The sequence below is a fragment of the Coturnix japonica genome, chromosome 12 (assembly GCF_001577835.2).
Source record: "Coturnix japonica isolate 7356 chromosome 12, Coturnix japonica 2.1, whole genome shotgun sequence".
NCBI classification, from domain to species: Eukaryota; Metazoa; Chordata; class Aves; order Galliformes; family Phasianidae; genus Coturnix; species Coturnix japonica.
In genome coordinates, this window is record NC_029527.1 from 394,450 (window position 1) to 422,137 (window position 27,688).

At 42.9% G+C, this 27,688-nt stretch overlaps 3 protein-coding genes across 8 annotated transcripts in view; 2 read left to right on the forward strand and 1 right to left on the reverse strand.

The window, feature by feature from the left end:
* On the forward strand, positions 1–2,936 carry SPCS1 (signal peptidase complex subunit 1). Of its 3 annotated transcripts, none has more exons than XM_032447312.1 (6): positions 1–131; positions 168–604; positions 676–735; positions 1,023–1,109; positions 1,428–1,571; positions 2,695–2,936. In XM_032447312.1, the coding sequence occupies exons 1-5, from the start codon at positions 23–25 to the stop codon at positions 1,548–1,550; spliced, it is 816 nt and encodes a 271-aa protein (XP_032303203.1). In that variant the 5' UTR covers positions 1–22; the 3' UTR covers positions 1,551–1,571; positions 2,695–2,936. The 3 variants fall into 3 exon arrangements, with proteins under 3 accessions (XP_032303203.1, XP_032303204.1, XP_015729938.2); XM_015874452.2 differs by having other exon boundaries at positions 22–118; positions 337–604; XM_032447313.1 differs by lacking the exons at positions 1,428–1,571; positions 2,695–2,936 and adding an exon at positions 1,312–1,359 and having other exon boundaries at positions 1,023–1,196.
* On the reverse strand, positions 2,363–16,265 carry NEK4 (NIMA related kinase 4). 4 transcript variants are annotated; one of them, XM_015874439.1, is made up of 15 exons: positions 16,151–16,265; positions 14,408–14,674; positions 13,348–13,545; positions 12,480–12,587; positions 11,712–11,866; positions 10,905–11,046; positions 9,566–9,991; positions 8,713–8,856; positions 7,370–7,510; positions 6,930–6,996; positions 6,475–6,581; positions 5,164–5,252; positions 4,322–4,527; positions 3,348–3,481; positions 2,363–2,700 (listed from the first exon to the last, which is right to left on the reverse strand). In XM_015874439.1, the coding sequence occupies exons 2-15, from the start codon at positions 14,519–14,521 to the stop codon at positions 2,608–2,610; spliced, it is 2,124 nt and encodes a 707-aa protein (XP_015729925.1). In that variant the 5' UTR covers positions 14,522–14,674; positions 16,151–16,265; the 3' UTR covers positions 2,363–2,607. The 4 variants fall into 4 exon arrangements, with proteins under 4 accessions (XP_015729925.1, XP_015729921.1, XP_015729922.1 ...); XM_015874435.2 differs by lacking the exon at positions 16,151–16,265 and adding an exon at positions 15,410–15,641; XM_015874436.2 differs by lacking the exon at positions 16,151–16,265 and adding an exon at positions 15,032–15,133.
* The window catches only part of ITIH3 (inter-alpha-trypsin inhibitor heavy chain 3), a 14,848-nt gene continuing 3,244 nt past the window's right edge, over positions 16,085–27,688 (forward strand). The window contains exons 1-16 of the mRNA XM_015874433.2: positions 16,085–16,252; positions 17,450–17,473; positions 18,563–18,729; positions 19,832–19,936; positions 20,356–20,518; positions 21,359–21,469; positions 22,075–22,200; positions 22,716–22,832; positions 23,421–23,589; positions 23,837–23,962; positions 24,191–24,372; positions 24,728–24,913; positions 25,517–25,656; positions 25,999–26,150; positions 26,726–26,731; positions 27,491–27,517. Coding sequence (XP_015729919.1) covers positions 16,163–16,252; positions 17,450–17,473; positions 18,563–18,729; positions 19,832–19,936; positions 20,356–20,518; positions 21,359–21,469; positions 22,075–22,200; positions 22,716–22,832; positions 23,421–23,589; positions 23,837–23,962; positions 24,191–24,372; positions 24,728–24,913; positions 25,517–25,656; positions 25,999–26,150; positions 26,726–26,731; positions 27,491–27,517 — 1,891 coding nt within the window. The 5' untranslated portion in view covers positions 16,085–16,162. The remainder of the gene's footprint in view (positions 16,253–17,449; positions 17,474–18,562; positions 18,730–19,831; positions 19,937–20,355; positions 20,519–21,358; positions 21,470–22,074; positions 22,201–22,715; positions 22,833–23,420; positions 23,590–23,836; positions 23,963–24,190; positions 24,373–24,727; positions 24,914–25,516; positions 25,657–25,998; positions 26,151–26,725; positions 26,732–27,490; positions 27,518–27,688) is intronic.

The window sequence follows — 27,688 nt, forward strand, 5'->3', positions numbered from 1 at the left end:
ACGGCGTCCAGCCACGGAACTGATGGAGGAGCGGGATGGAGACCGGGACGGAGAACGGGGAGGAAACCGAGAGGGAGAGCGGGATGGAGAGCGGGAAAGAGAACGGGATGGAGAGCGGGTAGGAGAGAGAGATGGAGAGAGAGATGGAGAGAGAGATGGAGAGAGAGATGGAGAGAGAGATGGAGAGAGAGATGGAGAGAGAGATGGAGAGCGGGAGGAACGAGGCGGGGACCGGGACGGCAGCGAGGAAACGGCCCCTGAGGCGCGGGGCGATGGCGGCGCCACCCGGCGGGACGGGCCGGAACAGCCACACAGAGACACTTCCGGCCGCGCCAGGAGGACACTTCCGGTACGACTGCGAGTCAGGATCGTGGCCACTGCGGAACTGAGCGGGGACGAGAACGGGGAGAGGAGCGAGAACGAGAGGGAACGGGAACGGGAACGGGACAGGGAGCCGAGCAGCGGGGAGGACAGTGAGCGGGACAGCGAGCGGGACGGAGAGCAGCAGGAACGGGAGGAAGAGGATCCAGAGCAGCCGGGCCGTGAGCAGCAGAGCCGCCCCCTCACCATGCTGGACGTGTTCCGCTCCATCCCCACGCAGATGGTACGGACGGGCCCGGCCGCTCCCGGCCCCGCGTTGTCCGTCCGCTGAGCCGCTGTTTGTGCTGTTTGTAGGACTACAAGGGGCAGAAACTGGCCGAGCAGATCTTCCAGGGCGTCATCCTGGTCTCCGCTGTGAGTACGCGGGATCCCTCGGTTCTGTCCCGATTGCGGAGCGCTGCTCGTGTCCCGCGCTGCGGGCCGGGATCGGGGTTTGATTGTGGGGTTAATCCTGAAACGGGGCCCGGGCTGCAGATGAGCGGCACCGGATGTGCCTTAAACAACAAACACCCGCTGCGCTTTGTTCCGCGTTGTTCCGCTTTGTTCCCGTCTCTCCCCGCAGCCAAACGTGGCTTCGGCAGCGTTTGTGTTTGCTCCAAATCTATCAGAAACGTGTGTGTTTATTTGTTTGTTTGTTGTAGGCCATCGGTTTCATCTATGGCTACATCACCGAGCAGTTCGGATGGACCGTCTGCATCGTTATGGCTGGATTTGCTCTGTCCTGCTTGGTAAGGGGCTTTTCTTGTGCCCACACCACAAACTGTATCTGCTGTTTAACAGGGGCTGCCAGCACTGCTGTCTGCCATGTCACTCAGGTCATGGCACATACATGCAGTCCTGTGTTTAAACTTACACGGCAGCACGTCATTAAGATCTCAGGCTGTTGCAGTTTCGTGCTGCTGCCCACACTGAGCCGCTTTCCCCCATCAGTTCAGTGCTAGAGGTGGTGGATCCCGTTGGTGATGGTAGTGGCAGCGTTTCTCAGGGCAGCAGCCATTTACTTTCACACCGTGACTGACGTGTTCTGTTTTGCTCTGCTGTCCCAGCTGACGCTCCCTCCATGGCCCATGTATCGCCGCAACCCCCTGAAGTGGCTGCCTGTGCAGGAGTCGGGCACGGAGGACAAGAAGCCAGCGGACAGAAAACCTAAAAGACATTCCAAAAGCTAAATTAAACGGTTCTTTGTTGTGGTATGTTGTGGCACTCAACTTACTTAAGCTTTCATCTCTTTTCCTTTGTATTGTAGTCCTGTCCCCTCATTAGTTTGCACACTGCCATGAGTTCGCTAAGCGCTGCACAGGGCATGTGGGGCCTCTGCATGTTCGCTGGAGTTTAAGTGAAGTCGTAGGGAAAACAGCGCAGGGTGATGAAAAAACAGCTGTCAGCAGCACCAGGATGAATTGGGTCATATAAAACAGCACGTAATGCACGGCTGTGGGGAGCCCTGAGAGCCTGAAAGGGATGCAGGACAGGGGATGGCAGTGACATTTTTGTGACATAAACTGGTTGAGCAAACATTTGACTCCATTCTGAGTCCTAACCTCACAAACCATCTTTGTGGGTGATAATTCATCCACCCTGACGGTCACTTCAGTCTCCCCACCGGGTGCTGAAGTTACAGCACCAGAGTCAGGGGGAGAGAACAAGTCAGTTTGTGGAGCTGAAGCGTTGTGTATTACAAATGCAACTGCCCTTCACCTCCATCCTGTGAATAAAGAAGGCTTTTTCCACTGCGATCTCATGTAACGATGTCTAGGCAAGGGCAGCACCAAAGCGACACAACCTGTCACTTACCAACCCCACCAGGCTGCTGCTGCTCTGCAAACCAACAACTGCTCCTCCCCAGGAACTCTCTACCAACACTTGGTAGAATGGTTGAGCCTCAGCACGATTCTGGTACCACAAACAGCACATCCCTCTGGTACCACAAACCACGTACCACTTTTGCCCAGACCTTTTGCTACGACACACTCACACCAACTTGTTTTTTGGACACTGTTTTATACAAAGCTCAGCGTGCAGCCCTATGGAACAGCTCACATTTCATTAAGAGAATAAAAACTAAACCAAGTGTCTCTTATGAAAGACATAAAAAATGCTACTACAAAGTACAAGGATTTCTGCAGGTTTATCCAGCAAAGGTCGGTGAGAAACACCCCCTTGAAGCTGATCCGATCCATCCAATGGGACAGGAAGCTCCGTCCTCTGCTCAGGACAAGGTTCTGCTCAGAACTGCGCGTTCTCCTCCAGGAATTTCAGGTGCCGGACCTTCACACCGTAACTCACGTACTTGTCTCCCATCTGCTCCCGCAGCTGCAGCTGTTCAGAGCACGAGGAAGAAAAACCACCAAACTTACTGACATGGAAAAAAGCCACTGACACGGAAAAAAGCAACTGAACTACCAGCAAATGTAATCAGAGCATTAACACAGGCACTCGGCTGAGAGCAGCAGGTGAAGCTTTACTACACAGATGGAAGGGGAGTGGGAAAGTCCTTTTTTGTGTGAAACCCCACCTGGCAGTTTTAAGCACAAGTAAAATACTGACGGTCCTGACTCGTGTGGTGTTTGCTTTGTAGCCAAACATTGCTCACTCATCTCCACCAGGGACAGACATTAAACCATTTCTCACTTGGAAGTGAGAGGAACATGAAGACAAAAAATTACAGTTTGAAAGGAAACCATTAATGAAGAACCACCACAGAGCAGTTATTTACACCCCTGACATCTCCCTCACACTCAGGGATCACGGTGCAGTTCCAAAGCTCCCGGTTCCTGAAGAACATGTAGCTGAAGCCATTTACATTCAGAACCAATTTCTGTAATACCAGGCACACACTCAGGCCGTTGCCTGCAGTGACCACATCAACACTTGCTGGAACCCGGGTCTGCACTGCTATCTCAGTATCTAAAAAGGGGGTTATAAGAAACCCAACCATTCTAAATTCTCATTTGTAAAGCATTCACCTCTCTCTTCTCTTCATCTTCCTCCTCCATAATGCTGTACACCCTCTCCAGAAGTTTCACTCCCAATCCTCGCACCACATCAGATCTCAGGACTTCAACCATTCTCCTCATCTTCTCAGGACCTGGTAACATGTCTATTAATGAAAGAAAAGGAGAAGATCACTGCAGTTACTCTCCATTTTCATACTACGCACCAAGAAGAACATGGAACCACGTTACCATGGAATTCCAGCTGTCAGTTTGCATGAAATAACATTTATCTGAAGGAGATCATCAACAGTGGCGAGAGCCACCCCAATGCTAAATCTTAAGGCACTGTACAGGACACCACTGCACACAATTCACACTATGAGGTCTCTAACTTCTACAAAATACTATTTTCATTCAAACAATTCTCTACAACAACAGAAAACCACTGAATTATTTTAAGAATAATTCATTGCAAATGAGCTTCTGCGTAAGCTTGTGGATGTCCCATCCCTGCAGGCATTCAAGGCCAGGCTGGATGTGGCTCTGGGCAGCCTGGTGACCCCGCACACAGCAGGGGGTTGGAACTGGATGAGCATCACGGTCCTTTTCAGCCAAGACCATTCTATGGTTCTATGACTCTATGCTCATAAAAACCTGTTTAATGCTGAGTTGTGCTTCCTGCGCAATTTCAGCTTTGTCCACAATTCACAACTAATTATTTCAAAACACTCAACTCCAACTTTGAACCGTTCATTCTGGAAACTTTAAATACAGGTCACATCACAGATCAGCTCTCTGCATTATTAATTGCAGACTGATCCCACTCCCTTGCCTGGCAGGTAAATCACAGCTAGAGCAGTTCTGTACCCCAGGTTATTTGCAAAGCTGTTAGTATCCGGAAGAAGCATGAGTGGACTGATTGCTTTCTGTCACCCACCAGGAGGTTTTCTTTGGTAATTAGCAGCTGACAATCAATCATTTAAGATAGTAACAGAGCAACAAACCTGAAGGAACCTCTTCGAATTTGAAGTCCTCTGATTCCTCAGGTGATTTTCCATGCAAAATCAATGTGTCTCGGTATTTCCTATGAAGTTTAAACTCTGGGGCTGGGGTTGAGGTTACAGAGCACTCAGAGTTCTCTGTAGGGTCTGTTTTCAGTGTCCAAGTCATCAGCTGCACCAGCTCATTCACTTCACTCTTACTGCTTTTTCTAGGAGAGGAGAAACATGATGTAATTCAGTCACCATTTGTGATGCAGTTTCCACCTTCCCTTCAAAGGGTTTTCAATAAATGGGATGAAGTCCTGCTAAGCATCCCACGTCAAATTTACTTCTTGTGGTACAGTCTTAATAACAGCAGCATTAGTAGCATTTCATCTAATAATGGCACAAAATGCATCTGCCTGGAAAAAATTCTCAGTCCTATCAGCTACTGCTCCTGTGCAGCTGCACCTCCAGCAATGCAGCAAATGGGATTTCTTGAAGAAGCTGCTAACATTGACAAGATCTGCAGTAAGTTATTTCAGCCTCCTTCACAGCTGAAAGGAAACACATGGACACCTTTGCACTCCTGCTTTTAAAGTATCCTGGGCTGTATTTCTCCTCTGATGCTGCAACATTGGTTTACTGGGGAGCTTCATTTGCCAAAATATAGTGACACAAACACGTGTCTTAAGAAGAACAGCACAAAAAGTTTATAATCAGAGAGGGACAATTAAACCTTCTCTGTGTATCATGAGATTCTTCAGTCACCACGTGAAGTGAAACTGGAAAGCAATGCCTGCCATTTTCTCCTCACTCCAAGTCAGAGTTAAATACTCTCACATACTGTGACACAAAACACTCACTTCTCCTTGGAATCTCCATCAGACTTCTCTGTAGAGCTTGTGGAAGAGCTTAGCTCATCATCAGACAGGCGGTGGGTTACTCTGCTTTTCTACATGAAGAGGAAACAACAGACCAACATTCTGACTTTCAGAATTAATTTATCACTATGGCACTAACTACTTTTTCTACCCACAAAAAAAGTTTAACCTTTGTTTTTAAAAAAGCTAACACACAGGACATCAGAACGTGCTTAATGAAGCGTTTGTTTGACTGGCATGACATCGCCACTCAGTTCTAACAAGTATAAATGCTTCACCAAGCGCCTCATTTAAAAACAAATCATGCATGCTTGCTAGTCAGCTGTATTGTACATTCATCGTCCTTAGCTCATTTATTGATTTTTAACACACACATTTTAAAGTCATATTTATTCCCTTTGTTTATCAGTTAAGTTTCCAGCATTCCTTAAAATACACCAGAAGACTGTGCCCACATCTCTACAATCCTGTGCTCAGTGCACAGCACAACACACACCACCAGCAGCACACACAGCCAGCGTCACTAAACTCATGGAACCTCCGTTTGTGAATGCAAACACAGTTTCTGCACCTGTAGTGCAGAAATAACAGTTAGGAGCATACACAAGCAGGTAAACCATGCAGATCACCTTCCGTGCAAGAGCAGGACTGAGGAAAATAAAGCCTATGCTTTGAATTTTCAAGTTTCTTCCTTCACTTTCCTGATACCAATAATGCCCTGTGGTACCGCACAGTTTGCCCAATGTACATTCATGACCTCAGTCAATTTTTTTTTAATTAGGCTACTAAGAGAATATCAGCAGAAACTATTCGGTCTCCTTCTGGAAGCTACTTCTTATTGTGAGCACATACACATATTAAAATACAGTATTCAGACACTCCTAACAAAGCACAGTAAGATGTACCAGGCTAGAGGGAATGTGTTAAGACTGAACTCCAACAGGCAATTCGCCCATAATCAAAACACAGGTCATGATCGATATTTTCTTACCAACAAATCAAAAAACCCCTCAGCAATGAGGTCACACAGCAGTGCTGTCCGGGATACCTCTTAGTCTTTACCTCTGACAGGTGGTGTAAAAGCGTGTAGAAACGTTAAGCTGATCTAGCCGAACAAATAGGTAGATTGCAGACCTGTACCTCCCCTCAGGACTCACAAAACAACACAAGCAGATAACTGAGCATTCTTACTGAGTTTCTTCCACATACAGGTGTCTTTTTTTTAAAGTATTGCTATATTCCCAAGTTGTGCCTCCACTGAAATATTTCCAAAGCATTATGACCTCAGTTTACCTGAGAAATACTGGGATCTGATGAAGACTGAGCAACTTTAACATGATTTGCCGTACGTGATTTTCCTTCAACTACTGCACTACTTCCTGCTCGTCTTGCTGGGATCACTGGAAGGATGACATTTCAGCAATATTTATAACTCAGCTGCATGTATTTTGAATTAGTTTCATGTTCATGTAAGAAAAGGTTTGACAGAGGACAGGCAGGCAGACATACTGCTAACAAAAACCACCAAGGCTTCTATATGGAAAGTGTATACTCCGAGCTTCACACACATTTCAAATACAAGCTGTCACCTCTAAATGCAATTGAACATAATTAAGAAGAATACAGAAACGTTTCTCAGAACTACAGCTTTAGTGCATCATTCGCAAGATGTTAGTGAAGAACTGGCAGCAAGTTAGAATTTGTTCTACAAGTCCATTTATAGAATGCTCCCGTGCAAACATAATTACCAGAGGGAAACATCTCTTCCCGAGACTGCTTCAGCCGCCTTCGTTCTCTTGCTGACAAAGGCCGCTCCTTTAAAGCAAATTAGTATGGTATTAATTAGCAACTGTCACAATGACCTCGACTATCTATTACCTACAGAACAAACAACATTCTTTCTAATGACACAGAAGAGAAAGCTGCTTTCTAATTATCTAACAGATGCTGTATTATTTATTACAAAACAGTTCTGGTAACCAAGACTAATATACACTACAAAAAAGAAGCCTGTGACCTCACTGGTTCAGCATGGAAGCATTTCTTCCAACACCAGCTAGATGGCTGACCGAACTTCCACACAGGAAGCTACCGTACATTTCTGTACTCTCTGAACAAGTGCTCCAGGAACAGCCTGCTCAAAAGCAATGAGAGACAAAAATACAGTGACACCATGTTTTGAACTAACCTTTACAGTGGCATTTTGACTGGTTTTGGTGCTACTGGAATCTGCGGAGATTTTGGCAATATGCTCTTCTGCACAGCTTTGTGCTGTCTTTACATTCACATCAGTAGGAGAAGGTAAAGGCTGAGGAGAAACCGCTCTGAACTTGAAAGAGAAATGAGTAAGAAACTACATGCTTAAAGTTCTCTGCAATATAGAGACATTCTTGCATGGTAAAGCCGGATGAGACAGGTTTTGGAACCTACTTAACGTCTCCCCCTCTGCACTTCTTCTTACATCCACTTCCCCTCTGTCCTGAACTTCATCCCCCTCCTCCCATACTACTTTTCACCCAATGATTTTGCTGAACCCAGACTCACTTATCAAAACTGAAGAGAATAGCAACAAGGTATGATTCTGAAAACCAGTCATCCTGTTTCCTTATATAGGTGGTGTCTTCCCCAAAAAGCCACTCTGCTGAGAGTGACAGGAGCCCTGCTTTAGGCATATGTGTAACGACCAATATCTTCTTCCTGGAGTCTACACGCACATTCAGGGCAGCTGTTACACATCTGGTCTAAGGCACTACTAATGATCTCACTACAAGCAGCCTTACCTGCTCAGCCAGGAAAATACTGCCACGTATTTTGCAGACACAAAGAGAAGTCTGTCAGAACAACCCTATGCACTGCTACAGGTTTGGGGCAAAGTGGCTGGAAGCTGCACAGAGGAAAAGGATCTGGGGGTGTTGGTGACAGCCAGCTGAACATGAGCCAGCAGTGTGCCCAGGTAGCCAAGAAGGCTGAGGGCATCCTGGCTTGTGCTAGATACTTCTAGCCAGCAGCAGAGAGGTGTTGGTCCCTCTGTACTCCACACTGGTAAGGCTGCACCCAGAAAGGAGGCCGTAGCAAGTGTGGGGTCAGACTCACCTTCCAGCTAACTAGCAATGGCTGGAAGCTGCACCAGGGGAGGTTCAGGTTAGACATTAAGAACAAATTCTTCTTCATAGGAATGGTAATGCATTGGCACAGGCTGCCCAGGGAGGTTTTCAAGAGAGCACAGATGTGGCACAGAGGGCTGTGGTTTGGTGGGCACGCTGGTAGCAGATGGACAGCTGGATAGCCTTAGTGGTCTTTTCTAAACAGAACTCTTCAGAGCTTCTTTGCACATAGTGGCTACATCCAGCTGCTGAGGTTTGCTGACATTGTCAAAGGTTTACTCATACTGCTCATGAAGGACATCTTGAGCATTATGTATCTCACTGTCAGTGACGCTATACAGGTGTGCATAAAACATCTTAAAAAAAAACCCTTTAAAAATTCTCATTTTAAAGAGTACAAAAAGAGAATTTTTAAAATTATCTGTACCTTCTCTGAACAGACTTCAGCCAGCTCTCTTTTCTTCTGCCATCGCTGCCGTGAGAGAGAAGGCTCATGAGCAGAATCACGAGGCTGCAATTGAGAGGTAAGTTTTTCCTGAGCATCCCCTGAAGCTCCATGACAGACAACATCCTAAGAAAGAAAAGTACTTTTTCAGTTTGCAGGCACTTAAAAAGAAAAGACTAGCACAGGCAAATTGGCTGTTTGGCCAACATCCAACTTAACACATGACAGCTGCAAACACAATAAGCTTGTGACAGTCAGAAAACAATATCTGCTGCACCACCGTTTCTCAAGAATGCAGATCCAAGACACTTACTTGAATCAGAACAGGAACAAATGGTCCTAACAGTTTTTAAGTAGAACATAAACCAATCCCAAGTGCTGCTTAATCTATCGTCTATTCTCTGTCAAATTTAGTACCCTAGCCCCAAGTCTACCATTTATCTATTTGTTGAGGGTACTACATAGTCAAGAATGGAAGAGAAAAGCCTCTCTGAGCCCCACTCGATTGGCTGTCTACTCCATTTGCTATTAGACACCTATCCAAATCAGGACCAACCCAAGAAAACAAAGAAGTCCTAAAATTATTCTTGCCATCTCTCTTCTTGGCTTGAAGATTCTAGTTCCCTTAAGAAGCAGTATTGTCATCATCTGAAATTCCCCCACCACACAGCATTTGAAATCTGAAGCCAAGGCTCCCAGATATTTAGAGTATCTCAATAATGCCATCAGAATCCTGCTTGGGTAGCAAACAAATATGAGCAGCAGCTCTCTACATTTTAAGAGGTGTCTATTAGTCAAATCTATTTCAGAGTCTACATAAGCATAAATGCTTTACCACATCAGTCTGCTTTTGGTCTTTCGATGCAGGCTGCAGGAGTTTCAAAGTGTCATCATCATCTTCCACAGCATCAGCAGATGGGAGCTTAGACTCAACACTTCCCCCCTTAAAAGCTTGATTTGTCTTTTTCTGATGTCCATCAGTTTTCATCAATGGATTGCTGGATATTATTTCAGAATTCCCTGAAGCATTTGCATACTTTGCCTTATTACTCTCTGGAATATGCTCACTGCTACTCTTTTCACTTCCAAAGTTTCTCTTTTCACATGGTAAGATATCAATATTCACTTCACTAATTGTTGCTGGGGAGCCTCCCAGATTGATCAAATCCTTACTGCATGGTTTTGTATTCAGCTCAGCAGCTGGTTCCTCTGACGAACAAAACTTGCTGGCTTTACATTTGATGGCACAGTCTTCCTCATTCTAGAATAAAAACAAAGCAAGAGAGTTGCTTCCCAGTATTATGAACTTAGGAAAGAATATTCCAAGTGCCTGAGGAAGATCATTAACATACCTGAGTTCACAAAGTGCATTAAAATTATGATAACAGATTAAGAGCTTCAAAAATGCAACAACCCGCATTTTAAAAGCAATACAGACTGTATTTGCAGATTAGATATTTCAGGCAGGGCTGTATATATGTACTGTTCACCCACTTCCAGTGCTACCATGAAAGAAAAGTTGTAAACCCTTGGCTCTTCCATGAGGGAGAAGCCAGTGAGTACCAGCAATTCTCCAACAGCTACTTTACCACATACATTTAGTATTTCAGCTCTGAAAGCTTAAACCCACGACAGCAGACTAATTTCAGAACACAAAAACAAAACAGACAAAAACCACAACCCACCACACAACTACATACAAGATTAATCACTTCATATGACTCATTTTAACCACCAGCAAGAACTAGAACAATAAACAGTTTTGTGGTATAACAGTAATTAATTTTGCCAGAGTTACTTCACTGACAGTGATTACCACTTGTCATCAAATATTTTACCTCAAATACTCCTGACAAGTGTAGAAATACTTGCAAATAACCACACTTCATACAGAAGGTAAGTCAACTCAACTGCACGTTTACACAGAAGTAATTCAAATAGTGGCCCACAATTAGAAAATCAGATGTTATTTAGTTAAGATCTTACAGTTAAGGCACTACAATTAGTTTTACTGACCTACAGCTTTTTAATTACTTCCATAATTAACCTGAACACCATTCCTTCATCAACCTAAGTTCTATACACCACCAGGAATCCCTGGTGTTCTCACCAATGCTCGAGCCATTTCATGTAAAATATTGTGGGCAGGGGAAGAGGAAGAAGATGTGTCTTACAACTCTGCATTTCCTCCCTCGCTCAGAGGAGCTGTTTGGGGGTGTAACGTTCTTGTTATGAGATTCATTCTTCACTGGGACCACAGAAGCAGCATCTTTAAGTTTGGAACCCGCCATTTGCTTCTGACTTTTGGCTGCCTTCCTGTTAGGAAAAAAAACAGTTGCTCAATCATTGGCTACAAGACCTTAAAATATTGCTTTGGATCCTAGGTATTTAAAACCCCCTCACTGCACAGAGAATACACAATAGCGGGCTTTTTCAACAGACCGTACATAACATTCTCATTTTCCTCTCTACACAAGCAGTTTAAAAACACTATTTAGACTCTGGCAGCAAAGTACATTTGTTCTGCACTGCACCAAAACCGCTCCAACCTGGAAGCAGCAAAGTAACTGACCTACCTTAACGAAGAAATACAATCGTATCGGTGAATACCAAAAGGAAATTGCAAATACAACACCCAGCTGATAAATGGCCTCAGTGAACCACACAACATAACGTGCATCTCCCAGTGCTTCCTTGAAAATACTGGGGTTTCTCATTTCTTTACTCTGAGTAAGCTGATCAGTTCTAACTGTCACGTAATTTCATTTGCCTTTGCAAAAAACAAAACAACCAAATAAACCCAACTGCTTTTCATTCTAGCTCTCCTATTCCTCAAAGACTCCAGGGCAACAAATACATTTGCAGATTTTATAACTGCACACAGAAGAACCAACGTTATCCTGCTATAAAAAAAGCTGAAAAGCAAAGACGAAAGTCATATGAATGTTTTGCATTCAATCACCCAAGTGAAAATATCTTACATCTTTGTAGCTTCCAAAAACAGCGCAATTTGCTGCTTGATGTACGGCTGTCTCAGTATGCTTTTCACACTAGGCCTTTGCTCGGGTTTTTTACTGAGCATGGTTTGTATTATTTCCACCAGCTGTGGGCTGTAATCCTTCGGCATGGGAGGCAGCTGTAACAGGAACAGAAGTCTGATGTTATTTAACAGTGTCAACAAAACGTACTGCAAAATCATTTATACATGACAGTCAAATTCAAGCTAAGTCCTTTGTACAAAAAACTGTCTAACTATTCACACTGCGTTTCCCAAGTACTTAACTGTGTTCTGTTTTGTTATTGCTTTTAATTAACACTGAAGGTGAAATTCTGTGAATAGGCGTAAGAGATTCTTGTCTAATTAATCTGTTTTAACTTCATCGTACGGCAACGCAAATAAGGCACTTAGTTATAACAGGAAAATGACTAACAGCGATGGAATTCTTTGCACAATGTAAAATTCAGAAGCAAATGAAAAAAGTGACTTATCTTGAAGCCTTGAAAATTAATCACTGCAACGTTGTACAAAAAGGTAATGAGAAATCCCAAGCAATATCTAGAAACAAACTTCCTGGGTCTGCTGTTCTATCACAGATTAGCAGGAAATACCAACCTTCCAAACTGACATGACTACGTATGCAACGTGACAGATACTTACAAATCCCTGCAGAGCTTCTGACTGAAAATGGTTCTCTCAAGTTATCAAAAAAAAATAAACCAAGAACTGAGAAAAATATGAATGTTTTTACCTTTCCTTCAATGATTCGATAAACCAAAGAGTTCATGTCTTTAGCATTAAAGGCGTGTTTCAGTGTGGCCATTTCATAGACGCAGCAGCCTAAAGCCCAAACATCAGACTGAAAAAAGGGGAAGAAAAAGTTTGAAGAGCTTTTCATTAAAGGCAGAAACTCCAGGCTTGGACATGTGCTTTCCAAGAGGCTTTTCATCACAATAAAGGAATTAAGACCTAAATGCACTGCAAACTTTTGGCCTCAGTCTCACTCTTAATGGTGACTGACTATTCCAACTTTAACCAGGTGGATTCTGAAAATAACTGTAAAAGTTGCAGTTCATAGGGTGGGGTTTTTTTTTGTTTGTTTTAATTACTCACAATGCTGGTTCTAACCAGAGGAAGAAAACCTTTCTATTTTTCATAAGAACAGTTCCCCTTAGTTGTTGCTCACAGACACCCAAACTGATGCTCCCCATGGTTTTCAGCATGCAGGACAGAAGAGCACAAATATCTTTGTTTTGTTTTCAATTCCGAGAGGCTGCTCATTTCTTTATTCTTTTTTTATGTTATAGTTTAGTATGAAGCACCCTGTCTCAAACCACAGCTACAAAACACAGACCAAAATCTTTGTTTATTTTGGCATGCTACAATAGGTACAGTCACATGGACACGTGATTTGTGATAACTTATCACATGCTGTTAATTCTCATCCACTGCAGCAAACAGTTCCATAAGGTGCTGGCCAATATATCCCTTTTCCTTTTATCTTTGGTGACATTAAAGAGTAATTAATTAAAAATAATGCATTAGATTGTAATGTTCTCAGGCAAACAAAACAAGTTGCTCATCAAAGCAGAAATGACATTTGCATTAACTTACTGTACCTTGTAGTTGTAGGGTTTGTTAGAAAAGAGCTCGGGGCTCATGTAGTACGGAGTGCCTATGAGAGTGCTGGCCATGTCACACTGGTTTTCCAGCACTCTGGCTATTCCCAGGTCACCCACTTTGATTATATTTGTTCTTGTCAGAAAAACGTTTTGAGTTTTAAGGTCTCTGTGAAGAATGTGTTTTTCATGTAAGTACTGGGAGGGGAAGAAAAAGAAACATAGGCTGAGTAACACAACTGGTTCTCCATGAGAAGTAAAATCATGCAAAAGAGATTGAAGGCGGGAAATGCAAACACAGCAAAAACACACATATCATTATCTAATAAAAATGGCTTATCACTGCTGAAGACAGCATTAGTATATTCATATAACAGTACAGGTACAGCCCCAGAGCTTGGCTATGCTTTACCAAAATCTCCCATATGGCTTTAGGAAGCCATCAGGACTGTGCTCAGACTCCTCCAGTTGGCAAGAACAGGCACAGCTGTGCATGCTCATATACTCGTGTATATCTGGCCATAGGAGCCAACTTTTAAGGAGCGGGACAGAAAATTCTTACTTCTCAGTGTTAATATTTCTACATTGTCTTTAATACCATGGTAATAGTTTTTAAAGTTTGGTAATCTCCAATGCCAACAGAGTCGGATTATATTTAAGAAAATTAAGAAAACAGCCAACCACAGCAAACGAAACACTTATGAAAGAAGCCTTTTCTTTTAAAGAAAACAGAAGAGCAGCTACACTCTTTAAGACTGGTGCAAAAAGTCAAATCACAGCATTTGAGACTACAAACACCTTGGAAGTTACCACTGTTGACTGACAGAGACGTAGACATACCACGTGACAGCAAAACCCTACCACAAATACTAAGTTTGACTTAGTATGACACTGACTGCAGTGATGTGCGAACAGGTCCTTAACGGAGCTGATAACCATTGTGCTCAGACATCAACCCAGCCAAATGGGATTTCAAAATCCACAGCACAACTGTAGAATTCTAAAGGCAGAAAGAACCAAATTAATATTTTGAAAATGCCAAAGTTACATTTCACTTTACCTGCAGTGCCATGGCAATCTGGACAAACCATTCTACCACCTGATTTTCTGGCAGAAGTTTGCCCTTCTGCTCCTTGAGTCTGTGATACAGGTCTCCTCCTTCACAGAAGCCCATAACGATATACAGCAGTCCATCTTCCCCCTGCCAGGACTCCCTGTAGGCGACTATGTTGGGGTGTTTCAGCTGGGATAGCAGCTGTGCCTCCTGCTCCGCTGCCTTCCTCTCCCGGCTGGACGCCTGCTTCAGGTTTAACTTTTTGATGACATACTGCAAAAGAGATTTCAACGTGTATCATCAGAGAAGAAAGTTACAGCACAGAATACTGTGTTCCATGTGCCTGACCAACTACATTCATAAAAGCCTTTTAGTTGGAAGGGACCTTTACAGGCCATCTGAGCCAAGATTCCCATGAAGTCTTTGTACTGCTCTTCTGCTTTCTGTTGTGCAAATCAGGTTGTTTCATTTTAAACACTTGAGCCACAGGACCCCCATCAAAAACCAACAACAATAACACCCACAAAAAACAAACCAAGCATTACTGCGGCAGCAAACATACTTCAAATACAGCTGCTTTCACAGAGCACGCAGTGATCTCTAAAAGACACAACCAAAAATCTTGCTCACCTTACTGGAACAGAAACTGCTCATAAAAGCTGGCAAGAGATAAGACACGGGCCAATACATCAAATATTTTAAGTTAAAACAGAACCGATAAGGAAGCAAGATTCTTGCCAACGCTCACGATCAGACAGAAGGGGTGAAATCCAAGGACCCACATGTGGCCGACATTCCCCTCCCGGCGCTGTTTACTTTCATGACACTGAGGCTGGCAGGACACTGGACTGTGCCCCGCGGTTCCCGGCCCTGCAGGGCACACGTGCGAACGTCGCTTCTCCTCTGAGCGGTGCAGGCCGTGCCCGCTCCCAGCACCGGGCCCCACCGCGGCTCGGTTCCCCACAGCCCGGCCCGGCCCACCCGCTCCCTCAGCCCGTTTGCCGCTACCTGTTTGCCGTCCTGCCGGTGCCGCACCAGGCTCACGTCCCCGTAGCTGCCCCTGCCCACAGCCCGCAGGACGCAGTACGCGGACAGGGGCATCCTCCGGCCGCCGGACACACGGCGGGTCCCCTCAGCACCCGGCCGGCAGCGCGGCGCCCGCTGCCATAGAGATGCGCCGGGCTCCCCGCTGCCACACGGCGCCGCGCGCACTGCGTCCCCCGTGCGTCTCTATGGGGCGAGCTCTGCGCCGCCATCTTGGAAGCGGGTGCAGCGGCCATGTTAGGAGCGGGCAGGACGGCGCGCAGTCATTGCGGCTGCTATCAAGAGACACAGAGCTGCCCCTCACACAGCGCCACATGGCAGCGGGGTTCTGCGTGTGTGGTGTGAAGGGAGCCCGGGCTGCTGGCAGCTGCTGAGCGGAGCCATCATGTCACCGTCACACAGCAAGGAGCAGCACACACAGCGCTGTGCTGCTGTCAGAGGAGCTGCCTGTGCTGTCAGTGCTGCACAGCGCCCGCAGCCCCTCGGGCACATCACGAGCACAGCCACGGCTGCGGGCTGCGGTGTGTCCCACCAGCGGACACGCCACGGATGTGCAGCAACGTGTGGACATGGGACAAAGCAAAGTTCAGCGCTCAGTGTTATAACCCCGTACGGTTATTCCCGCTTGTCACACGGCGTTATCTATTAACGCTCCGCAAACAAAGCACTGTACATTTATTGGTGTCGTTCAGATGAGGATCTTACCCTTTTTCCACAATGGGGAGCCACGCATTGCTTTGTGTTCTATTGCTGATGCCGGCCTTTGCATCACCGGACTTTGTGGTACCGCATGTCAGAAGCATTAAGGTAGGTGTCCAGCCGTGTGTGCTGCTCCTGCTCCGTGCTGACTTCCTGCCATTTATCGCCATTTATCGCCATTTATCGCCATTCCCAGGGAGCTCACACAGCGCTGCTGCACTTATCAGGGAGCACCGGCTCCGAGTTTAATGGAGCTTTAATCAGCCCCGCTCCTGAGTCAGCTGTGACGCCGCCCTCCTCGCCCTCCTTTTCCAAACATCGCTTTCCTCTGTTTTTCCTGTCATTGCTGTGCTGAAATGTTTTAGAGCTTTGACATTCCGACGAGTGAGAGATTCATTGCTGCCATGACTCATTACAGCTCCTTTATGGCAGTGACAGTGAAAGGTGCCTCCAAAAAGAAGCGATGTAACAGGGATGTAACTCGCCATCCCGATAAACGTTTCCATGGTCTATTTTCTCCAATAGATTTGTGTTAGCGTATCATGGAATGTATCTTGGCCCCAGTTTCTGCTTTTGACAGGCAGTGCCTCCTGATATTCTGAGTCATTAACCTTGCACAAGTTGCAGACCTGCTCAGTGAATGGCTTTGCTCTCTCTCAGTAGTTAGATCCTATGAAAATCAGGGCAGATCTCAGGGGGCACTGCTGGTTAGCGGGTAGGACAAGGCAAAGCCATTTACAGTCAGTTTCTTCTAGTGAGGTTATCATCTTTGCCAAGGCTCTTTCTTTGGAAATCGGGATAATAATAATAAATCTAATTTTTTTGACATCAGCTTGAGATTTATGGCTGCAAATTAGAAATGCCAGGGATTCTTACTCAGCTCATATTTATCCCAGACACAATGTATTTTTTTTCCTCTCAGTTTCCATACTAACCACAATGCTCTGTATGCTTTGCAATGCTAAAGCCTCCCTAAATGGCAGATGCCCAAGGCTCTGTGCTATGTTCGGTCTGTACATGCAGAGCCCTTCAGAAAAGATGGCTGATTCTACCAGCTTATGCTGCGTGTCCCTTTGCAAATGTCGTTTAGATTGCTAAAAAAAAGATTGCTGTGTGTTGTGATGGTCTCAGCCCATTTTGATGCTTTGATATAAAACCCATTTATCTCCCGAAGGGAAATTAGTTGGAAAAGACAAAATATGTGCTAAAGGACCTGAAAGCAGACGTTCCCAAGAAGTGGAGTAAATGATGCTTTCCTGCCTTAGTCATGATGGGTTTTTTTCTTGTTTTTTTTTCTCTTTACAGAAGCGAAGTTCTGACAATGACTTGGTGAGTCTTCTCTTATATGAAGGCCTGGTTCTGATCAGCCTGTGGCGAATGATTCTCAGTGACAGGAATGATCTCTCAGTGTTTGCTGAAGATTTCTCAAAGTCCAGTCTGAGCTAACATACATTCCTGGGTGTGTGGGCATGGGAAGGAGCCCAGAGCTGCCGGGTTTCGGCAGTAGGACTAACAAGTCTGTTCTTTCCCAAGCTCAGATGGGGAGTCCTGTACAGGGAAACAGTGTGAACAAGTAATGGTTAACCTCGTTATATTTTAATAAATAGCAGTGTCTCTAACACTGTTCTTATTTTACGTTGTAGTTGTTTTTAAGGAAGTCAAGAGACGGCATCTCTGAGGCTGATTCCACTTGGCAGCTCGATGCCACTTCAGCAGTGCTCAACATGCTTTGATGTGGGGGGCAGAACCTCTCAATCAGCCGCCAGAGATCAGGCCTAGCACAAAAATCACAAGTTCTTTCCACTGCTGATTGTGTTGCAATCAGAGCTTGTTATTGCAGAGCTGCCTAAAGAGGCACACGTGCTGCTGCCTATGTTTTCCTGCAGTCCCCAGTAACCTTACTCCTGAGCATTCAAAGTAAATAAGTCATACCCAACTCATTTCATTTCTTAAACAGGAATGAGCCTCAGTTGTGCAGAAACTGAGGATAACAAAATGGAATTTGAAACCCATCTGGAACTGGTTAGATCTATTTTTATACAGGATGACTCCTTCCATCCCTGCCCTGGGGGACAGCCACTCGGTTGATACCAGCAGTCACGAGTGCAGTGAGGCTGCAGCACATTGCTGGCGCTGACTCCAACCAAAACAAAAGTCTCAGTCTCAGTAGAGAGAAAAAGCAATTCTTACAGCAGCATCACCTTTGCAGGGTGGTAATATTTTGTAGTTTCAACTCACAGCAGTAACTGTATCAGTTCTGTGGACACCCAAGGAAGCATCACTATGCCCCAGGTCTTACAATTTAAGTCTTCAGGTTTCACTTCGGAATGATAGTCATTTCTTTCTATAAAATCATGGCTGATTAATACAGACATCAGTATAACAGCTAGCTCTGTTCTTTCATTTTTCAATGCACAGGTTGTCAACGGGATAGAAATCTATAGAATGAAGATTGATAGTAAAGTAACTTCCCGATTTGCCCACAATGTTATCACCAGTCGAGCCATCAATCGAGGAGATGCACACAAAGAAGTCTTCTTCGATGTCGAGCTCCCTAAGACAGCCTTCATCACCAACTTCAGCATGTGTGTAATTTTTATAATACTGTAAGAGTAACCAAGGCAAAAATGTTCAGTTTTGATTTGCTGTTTGGTAGATACCTATATGTGTCTTGAGTAATTTTCTGGCTCTGTTAACTTCACATGCAAGATACCTGGGGGTAGGCAAACACTGGTACACCTATAGAAAAAGTGACTGATGTTCAGTTATTTCTCTTTGTTATCATGGATGTCAGGGAACTGGAGATCCTCTCCATGGATACAGTCACCTTTTCAGAAATAGAACTTATAGTGCTCTGCTGTTATCAAACCCCAGAAGTTCCATTATGTAATTGGCATTCCATTACCATAATTGGCATTACAGCTTAATTTCTTCCTTCATTTTGAAATAGTGCTCAAATGAGAGATAGGAAATTGAGGAGGATGTTCCTTACATTTGTATCTTTAGTTGTAATAATGCAATTTTCACACCTTTATTAGGTTTCAGCTTAAATGTGTTCATCTCAGCTAATCACATTATTCTGTGTTATTTTCAGGGAAAAAGGAAAAGAAACAGATGCCTTTAGGGCACAGTCACTCTAAGCTGTTCTAGAACTTTTATTTTAGGATGAGATTCGTCTCATGTGAAAAATGCTTATTTATTGGTGCAAGTTGTCTATGGATGGAATTTTCAGCTGTAGACACCTGCATTTGGACAGATGAGTCTCATCCGGAGAGCCATCCTGCTGTGAGATGAGATGAGATAGATGAGATGGGATGGGATGGGATGAGATGAGACCAGACAAGATGAGATGATCAGGCTACTAAAGTGCAGGTGTAAGTAGTGTTGCTATCAGCCTAGTTTTAGTCTAATTCACTTTCAAGGAAAAAAGTAAGTCAGACTCCCTTCAATACTAAACACTGAGCTCTTCATTCCAGGTAAAGCCCCTGGAAAGACTAGTTTATTTGCACTTCATTGCTTGTGCTCTAATCTTGGCAACTGCAGGTTCCTGAAAATGCTCTTGGGCAAACCAATTAATAAACAGAGATTATATATATTCTACAATTATATAATATATTCTAGGCCTATAATAACTTTTCATGTATCAGCACAAGCCAGTCAGATAACAAGGCACTTTTTCACCTGCAGGACAATTGATGGCACCACTTATCCTGGAAATATAAAAGAAAAAGAAGCTGCCAAACAACAATATGAGAAAGCTGTTTCGAAGGGACAGACTGCTGGTCTTGTCAAGTAAGAATGACATCTGGTGTGGCTTCCATGCCATTAACCTGTAGCAAATTGTGAGGTTCATAATATCCTGCTCTAGTATATTTCTGAAGTTTGTTTTGTTATAGGATCAAAGAACAAATATCATTAATCTAGAGTTATTTTAGCATAAATTGTAAAGAAGGAAATAGTTTCTGGCAGCTAGTATCTGCAGCCAAGAAAAGAAAGTCTCTGCATCGTTCACTTAATATGTGTGGCCAGTTCCTGCATAAAACTCCTAGGAGAACCTGAATAAACTCTATGCTGTTTGACTGTGACTTTAGCAACAGATCAAAATTCCCATCTTTGTTGTACTCCTTTTTGAAAATTATGCTGCACCAACCAAATCCAAGCAAGAAATATTGTGAAAGAGGATAATCTTTTTCTTACCCACTTAAACATAGGGCTTCGGGAAGGAAAACTGAAAAATTCACTGTTTCAGTCAACATTGCAGCAGGAAGTAAAGTCACTTTTGAACTCACATATGAAGAACTACTGAAGAGACACTTTGGAAAATACGAGATGTTCATCAAAGTAAAACCGAAGCAACTTGTCAAAGATTTTGAGGTAGATGTCAAATTTAATACTGCAGCTTAAGAGGTCATGAGATTCTGTACATCTGTTGAAAGTGGAGTACCATGGTCATTCCCACTGGCTGACAGCTGAGCTAAAGGCCCCGATGATATTTTCTAATGAACCATGTGGGGTGTCCCTGCCAATATGCTTTACTGCAGGTTTTGATTTGTAGGCTTCTGAGTTAGCTCAGCTACTAAGCCTACTTAGTGACATTCAGAAAACTGAAAAGCTATTAAGATATTTTGGAGCAAAATAGCTTTTATAAATGCCTTTGTAGCATAAACTAATATGCCTTTATCAAATCGCTATAAAAATATGTTGTGCTAGATTACAGTGATACATATCTTGCATTCTAGAACGCTGTGGCTTTTGTGTGCTAAAACTTGTCTTTGATGGCTCCTACCTGCTTTGTTAAGACCCAGCTTTACCCACAAAACGCTGAGTAAAAATCATTACAAATCTCTGTATCTATATGCTTGTAAAGCATTATTCCAAGCATACTAAGAGAAAAGGCAATCTGAAATATTCATCAGAGTTGGCTGTGACTCACAGCTGATGACTGGATTATATTTTTGGTGGACTTAGGTATTTATCTGACATTTGACAGTGTTCCACTAACCACTTCACTAACCATTTCTGTAGAGCTATATTTCTTTATAATTTGGTTTTTAAGCTCTATGTAGAAAAAGACATGTTGGACTGCTGCTATTAATTACAAAAATAAACTTGTTTTTCTTACAAGAAAATCCCTACTTCATTTCCTTCAGATCCTCCTGTAAATGTCTAAGTTGATATACTGCCAACAAAGATAATTTTCAATTCATATTTCAGATTGAAATAAATATCTTTGAGCCACAAGGTATCAGTGAGCTGGAAGCAGAAGGAACATTCATCACCAATGATCTGCAAAATGTCATAAAGAAAACTTTCTCACATAAAAAGGTACAGCAACACCTTCCATATTTCATTTGCTATGGTTATGACTCTGAAATACTATCAATGCAAAAGTGTTGTAGTCACTAGCAATGAAAGTGAGAGGCTAAAAATTGGGTAAATAAAGACTTCTCTGTGCAAATTAACTCTGAATTCCAAGCTGGGAAGCTGAAGGCCATCACCATGCAGTTGGGAAGACACTTGCAGCTACTAGCATGGAACTGCACCTTTATCCCACAACAGCACTTGGAAGCTTGGATACCAACTGGACTGTATGCTGTGGAAGAATGAAGTCAATAACAAGTAGTTTTCCCATGTATGAAAGTGGCAGAAGTCCTGACACACAGACTGCTCAACGGTCCTATCAGAAGTATCATTCGGAGTGGAGAGCTGGAAGGAAGATGAGGAAGAAAACATCTGAAGAGAGTTATAGGCAGCAAACTTGAGCTATTAGTTATTTGTACAAATATACTAATATCTAACCATATAGAACAGGTCATCCTTATGTCCATGAATCTAAATAGACCAGCTTTGCAAAATTAGAAATTTATTTGTGCTCTGTAGAAAGTTTTCAGCTATTAAGATTCAGATCTAAAGAAGTTTCTTATTTTCAGGGACATATCTCTTTCAAGCCAACTCTTGATCAACAGCGAACCTGTGAAAACTGCTCACAATCCCTCTTGGATGGTGATTTAATTGTTAAATACGATGTGAAGAGAACAACTCCAGATAATCTGCAGGTAATTTTGCAGATAAATAGCTGGCAGTTTTGCATTGTTGAATGGGTTTATCTTTCACAGATAAATGTTAAGGAGTAGCGAAGGCCACTTGTTCCCGAAAGGGCAGCAAGCTGGCTGTGACAGCACAGCTTCACTAGCTAAGAGTCTAGTCCCCAGGATACCTAAGCAAGGCAGACCCAGAGATGGTGTTTGAATTCAGCCAAGAGTCCAGCTCGTCAGGCAGATTTGTCAGGTTGTGCTGTGAAGTCAGACTACAGAGTGGGTTCCAAATCAGTCAATGGACAGATGGGAGCAGGCACAGTTGTGACACTGCTAGTGACAGGCATAAGTCAAGCACATTCAGGCTTAAACTTAAACAACACTCCTGGGCTCATGGGTGGAGGTGAGACTAGTAAGGATTTGTTAGTCTCCTCAGGGGGTAGAGGGTAAATAAAAGTACTTTCAATTTTATCAGTTTTATCTTTGTAATACACAAAAGCTACTGGTTTGCTGACATCTTATGTCCTTTTTTTCAGATTGTCAATGGCTACTTTGTGCACTTCTTTGCACCAACGAATCTTCCAAATTTGCCCAAGAACATTATTTTTATAATTGATATCAGTGGCTCAATGAGTGGAAGAGAAATAGAACAGGTAAGCTATTACATTACTTTAGAGTCTCAGTGAAAGATCCTCTGTTATTATGTAAAGACGACTTAGGGTGCATTTGGTTGCTGGAAGGGACCATGGGTGCATGGTCCCACATAACATCCTTCTCTCTAAATTGGAAAGATGTGGATTTGTCGGCTGGACTGTTCAATAAATGGGGAACTGGTTATGAGATCATTAGTAGAGAGTGGTGGTCAATAGTGAAATGTCCAGATGGAGATCAGTGATGAGTGGTGTCCCTTGGAGGTCAGTACTGGGACTGGTGTACTCTTATATTTTTACCATTGACACTGACAGTGGGATCAAGTGCACTCTCAGCAGTTTGCTGATGACAATAAGCTGTGTGATGCAGTCCACACACCTAGGGGATGAGAGGCCATCCAAAGAGGCCTAGACAGGCTCAAGCAGTGAGCCACACTTGCTTATGAACCTTTCCACAAACCTGGAGCTACATTATTTTCTCTGTGTAAAAGGAACAAAAGGAAAAAAGCACTGGAGAGATCTATTATGTAAAACTGCAAGCACCCATTTCTTTAAAGTTGAACGATAAATTGCAATCTCTTCCTCTTACAGACAAGAGAAGCACTTCTAAAAATCTTAGATGATATTAAAGAAGATGACCACTTCAATTTCATACTGTTTGGTAGCGACGTACATACCTGGAAAGAAACACTAATCAAAGCCACTCCTGAAAATTTGGATGAAGCAAGAAAGTTTGTTCGGACCATTGACACTGAGGGCTGTGAGTACTTTACTTGCCATAAGTTGTTGCATATGTTAATTCAGTCTGTGAACACAGTGCTGCCACATTTGCAACAGATGATGTGTTTTTATCCTTATGTTTGCAAAGCTCCGTTATTTTTGTATCTAAGCATCCCCTTGCTAGCAAACTCAAACTTTTCACTGTAATCAGGTTTTGTCAAATTCCCATGAAACATGGTCCATTATTTTGACTGTGCTGAAGCTCAATTTCTACGTCTACCTTACAGTGACAAATTTATATGGTGGTATGATGAAAGGAATTGATATGCTGAATGCTGCTCACGAAGGAAACCTTGTGCCCAAGAGAAGTGCTTCAATAATTATCATGTTAACAGATGGCCAACCAAATGTAGGTAAGTTTATGTTGGGTGAAATAACAGTGAATTAACTAACAAAACCCACTCAATTAAAATAGGCCATTATCTTTGACTCCTGCTTTTTTCTTTCTCATGATTGAAATGCTTCTACACCAGCATCATCTGACCAAGAAATCTCTGATAATGCCTCTTAGGAAATCCAAACACAGCTAACCACATTTCATTTTATCTGTTTAAACTCAACCTTTTTCTGGTTTAATGTAGGCATATCAAATACCAATGACATTCAGACACATGTGAAAAAAGCCATTGAAGGAAAATATACTTTGTACAATCTTGGTTTCGGCTACGGTGTTGATTACAACTTCTTGGAGAAGATGGCACTGGAAAATAAGGGATTGGCCCGTCGGATTTATCCTGATTCTGATTCAGCCATACAACTCCAGGTACAGTAACCACAACTTAAGTTAGATGAGAGATGTGTTAATTCAGGTAAGTATCTTGTAAGTATCAGTAAGATCTTGGCGTCCCTCGTGATGAATGTCGATGGAACTCATCATCCTCAACACGTTTTCTTGGGTATTTTCCCTCTGTCTTAGTGAGACTGAAAAGTTGATGTGTCCTTTCTCATTTGCCTTACTGGTAGATTTTTAGGAGTTGTACTCTGAGATTTAACTGAATATTTACATATTTCTTCTAAAATACATTCTGAATTTTCACTGCTGAAATAGCACTGGTTACAGATCTATGCATGAATTAAAGAAAAAATGGTGGTTAAATATTTTCCTTTTTATCCTACAGGGTTTTTATGATGAGGTGTCCAATCCTATGCTCGTGGATGTGGAATTAAACTACCCAGAAAATGAAATTGCAGATGTAACTAAAAACAGTTTTAAGCATTTCTATGATGGGTCTGAGATTGTGGTGGCTGGGCGCTTTAGAGACATCAACCAAAACAGTCTGACAGTAGATGTGAAAGGCGAAGGTGTAAGTACGGATTTCTTTGACTATTTCCTTGCTATGCAGAGTATCCATATTCTGAGGTGGCAAAACTGAAAATAGTCACACATATGTCTTCTCGTCAGTGAGAATCTGTATTGCTGCATATGTGAGAAAGTAAGTGCACTAAAGGCATTGCTTTTACAAGTTCCTTAGGCAAGTTACTCATCTGTCAGTTATACCTGGGTCAATCCAGAACAACTTTGCACGATGTGACTGAATAAGCTTTGCTAACTTATTTTGTCCTCTTTACTCTCTAAATATCCTACCCAGTTCTTTCAGGAGCCAAGCGTTCAGTGCCTGTAGGCAGTAGTCTTCATATTAAACAAGTTCCTATATATTATAAGAATCATTATCAAGATTCTTCAAGTCCTGAGTAGTCAAATTCTAATTAACCAAACATCATTTGAATTTGGAATGTGCATTATATCCCACAGCACACACTGCTGAGCTTTACAGAAGCTTAAAAATTCCTGGGCAAGTTCTTTGTTGGACCACAATGTTTTGCAATCTAGTAAGATTTTCAGATGTTAAGGTTTTGATTTTAGAAAATTCTGGGAGTCCCTGCCTTATTTTCCTTATTCCTAACAGGCTAACGATGCCCTGTCATTTACTACACAGCAAGATAAGGAGCAAACAGCTAAAGCCTTCCAAGAACAGGAATACATATTTGGAGATTTCATTGAAAGGCTTTGGGCTTATCTCACCATTGAGCAACTCCTGGAAAAACGGTAATTACACCAAGAATGATGAGTTCAGCGAAACCATTAAGCTGGGTGACTGGTCCAGCCTCTAGGATGGAAAGCTGCAACTCAGATCTATTTCCTTGTTTTTGCCCATCATCGCACCGAGATGCCGATAGGAAAGCATAAAGAACAGTAAGGAAAATCCCCACAACCTCAGCATTTGCCTTGCAGTTAGCAAATTAAGCGGTTTTAAATCATCATAAATGGAAAGCACAGCTTTGTCTTTTTAGCTGCAGAGATAAATTCTCTTTAAAAAAAAGTGCTTGGTTCAGAGTTCAACGGGTAATTTGGCAATCCCTGGTGCTAGGAGCCTCTCCCTGTGTTCAGCATTGCAGCTAAAGGAGAAGAAAAGGAGAATCTTACAGCTGAAGCCCTGGATCTATCTCTGAAATACAACTTTGTGACACCGCTGACGTCCATGGTGGTAACCAAGCCAGAAGATGAAAATCAAGCAGCGATTGCTGACAAACCTACTGAAGGTGCAGATATTTTAAGTTTTATCAAAGTTGCTTTCATGTTCATCTAAAGAAAGTTTCGTGTGAGCGTAGATTTAAACACATGTCAAAAAAAATTGTTCTCTGTGCCTTGCATGTGTCCGGTTTCTGCAGAATTATTTTTCACTGCTAGTTCATACAGGGAAAATACCATAAATTCATAATCAGGGTATTTAATATTTATATCTAAAATATTTCATGTCAAGGAAGTATCATTTCTAACCTCATAATTTATCCATACTTAATTTTGTTCACATCACTTTCTCCTTCATCGTTTATACACTTCTTAAAAGTAAATGTAGAAGCATCTTTCTGTGTGAAAAGAGAGCCAGGAGATCTCCCTCATGTGGAATATATCAGAGGTGATAATACCTGTAAAATATTTTTTAATGAACACATTCAGGCAGATTAGTCTGGATTCATAACTGCTACAAAATGCTGAGGACGTATGGTTGAATCTGACAGCTCAGAAACAGTTTTGGTTTGTTTTCTTTGAATTGTACAATTGTAATTGTAATTCTCTCTTTTCCTCCCTCTTGCTTGTCCACTGATGGTAACAGCTGAAGGTACGTACATTTCTTATTAAATTCACCTATCACTGTTTAACTATTAGAGATAGATTTCCTGCATCACTTGATTTATTCCCCAATAACTGTATGAAAATATTGCATCATAGATTAAGATCGTTATAATTAGATCAAAAATGTTGGGGATTGAAAAGGTTGTGAACACCACTTTCAGTGTGGATCCTCAGAGCTGCAGTGTCCCACCAGCACGGAATTCAGGCCCTGTACAACTTACGCTGCTTTCCAGGGCACTGCTGGCTCACAGGTACCAGTGTGTAGACAAGTCTCCTCACAAAGATGCCTTCAGTGCTGCTGTGAATGCTGCTTCTTTGGCACAAATACCCATCTACAAACACTGCCCTGTAGTTCCAGATAAAGAAGAGAGCAAACATGTGGGAATGGGCGGATAAATCTTCCTGACATTGCAATATTAGAGCTTGGAGCAAACACAAAGGAATTAGAAAAGGAGCAGATCACCCCAACCCCTCCCCGATCCCTTACAGGACCCTCAGAGAAGCAGTTTTGCTGTAGAGTGCATTGTGATTTCTGACCATGACACTGTGTTGGATTAGTTCACAGTTCGCTTTGTTGCAGTACAAAAACTGAATAAACGGTTGTGACTGTTTTTCTTTGTTAGAAGTGTTCAGAAATGTGGACATGGCTGCGAGGGTTTGGAGTTGGCTCTAATGGAGGGAGGGCAGCGGGACAGAATGTCGTTCATTCTTTCTACCTCTGAAGTATTTTTTGTTTCATTCACAGCTCAGTCTGCCCCCATAGTTGCACAGGGTAAGTCATGAGGTTACAGAACAAACCTCTCTCTATCCTAAAGCTCTGCTTGATTCAAAAGGGACACACCGTCATCCCATTTAGTTTAAGAACTAGAATGATGCTAGCAATTTACCTAGCAGGTTAACTAGCTGACATTTTACATGTACTTTGCATATAGTGCATAAATAT

Coding starts and splice junctions, on each gene's coding strand:
- NEK4 (XM_015874435.2), bottom strand. CDS start 15,502: ATGCCCCTGTCCGCGTACTGCGTCCTGCGGGCTGTGGGCAGGGGCAGC. Junction 11,047..11,711: donor TTTTTGGAAGCTACAAAGAT/GTAAGATATTTT, acceptor TTTTCCTAACAG/GAAGGCAGCCAAAAGTCAGA. Junction 7,511..8,712: donor CTGAAGTCTGTTCAGAGAAG/GTACAGATAATT, acceptor TTCTCTTTCAAG/TTCAGAGCGGTTTCTCCTCA.
- SPCS1 (XM_032447312.1), top strand. CDS start 23: ATGGAGGAGCGGGATGGAGACCGGGACGGAGAACGGGGAGGAAACCGA. Junction 605..675: donor GCTCCATCCCCACGCAGATG/GTACGGACGGGC, acceptor TGCTGTTTGTAG/GACTACAAGGGGCAGAAACT. Junction 736..1,022: donor GCGTCATCCTGGTCTCCGCT/GTGAGTACGCGG, acceptor TGTTTGTTGTAG/GCCATCGGTTTCATCTATGG.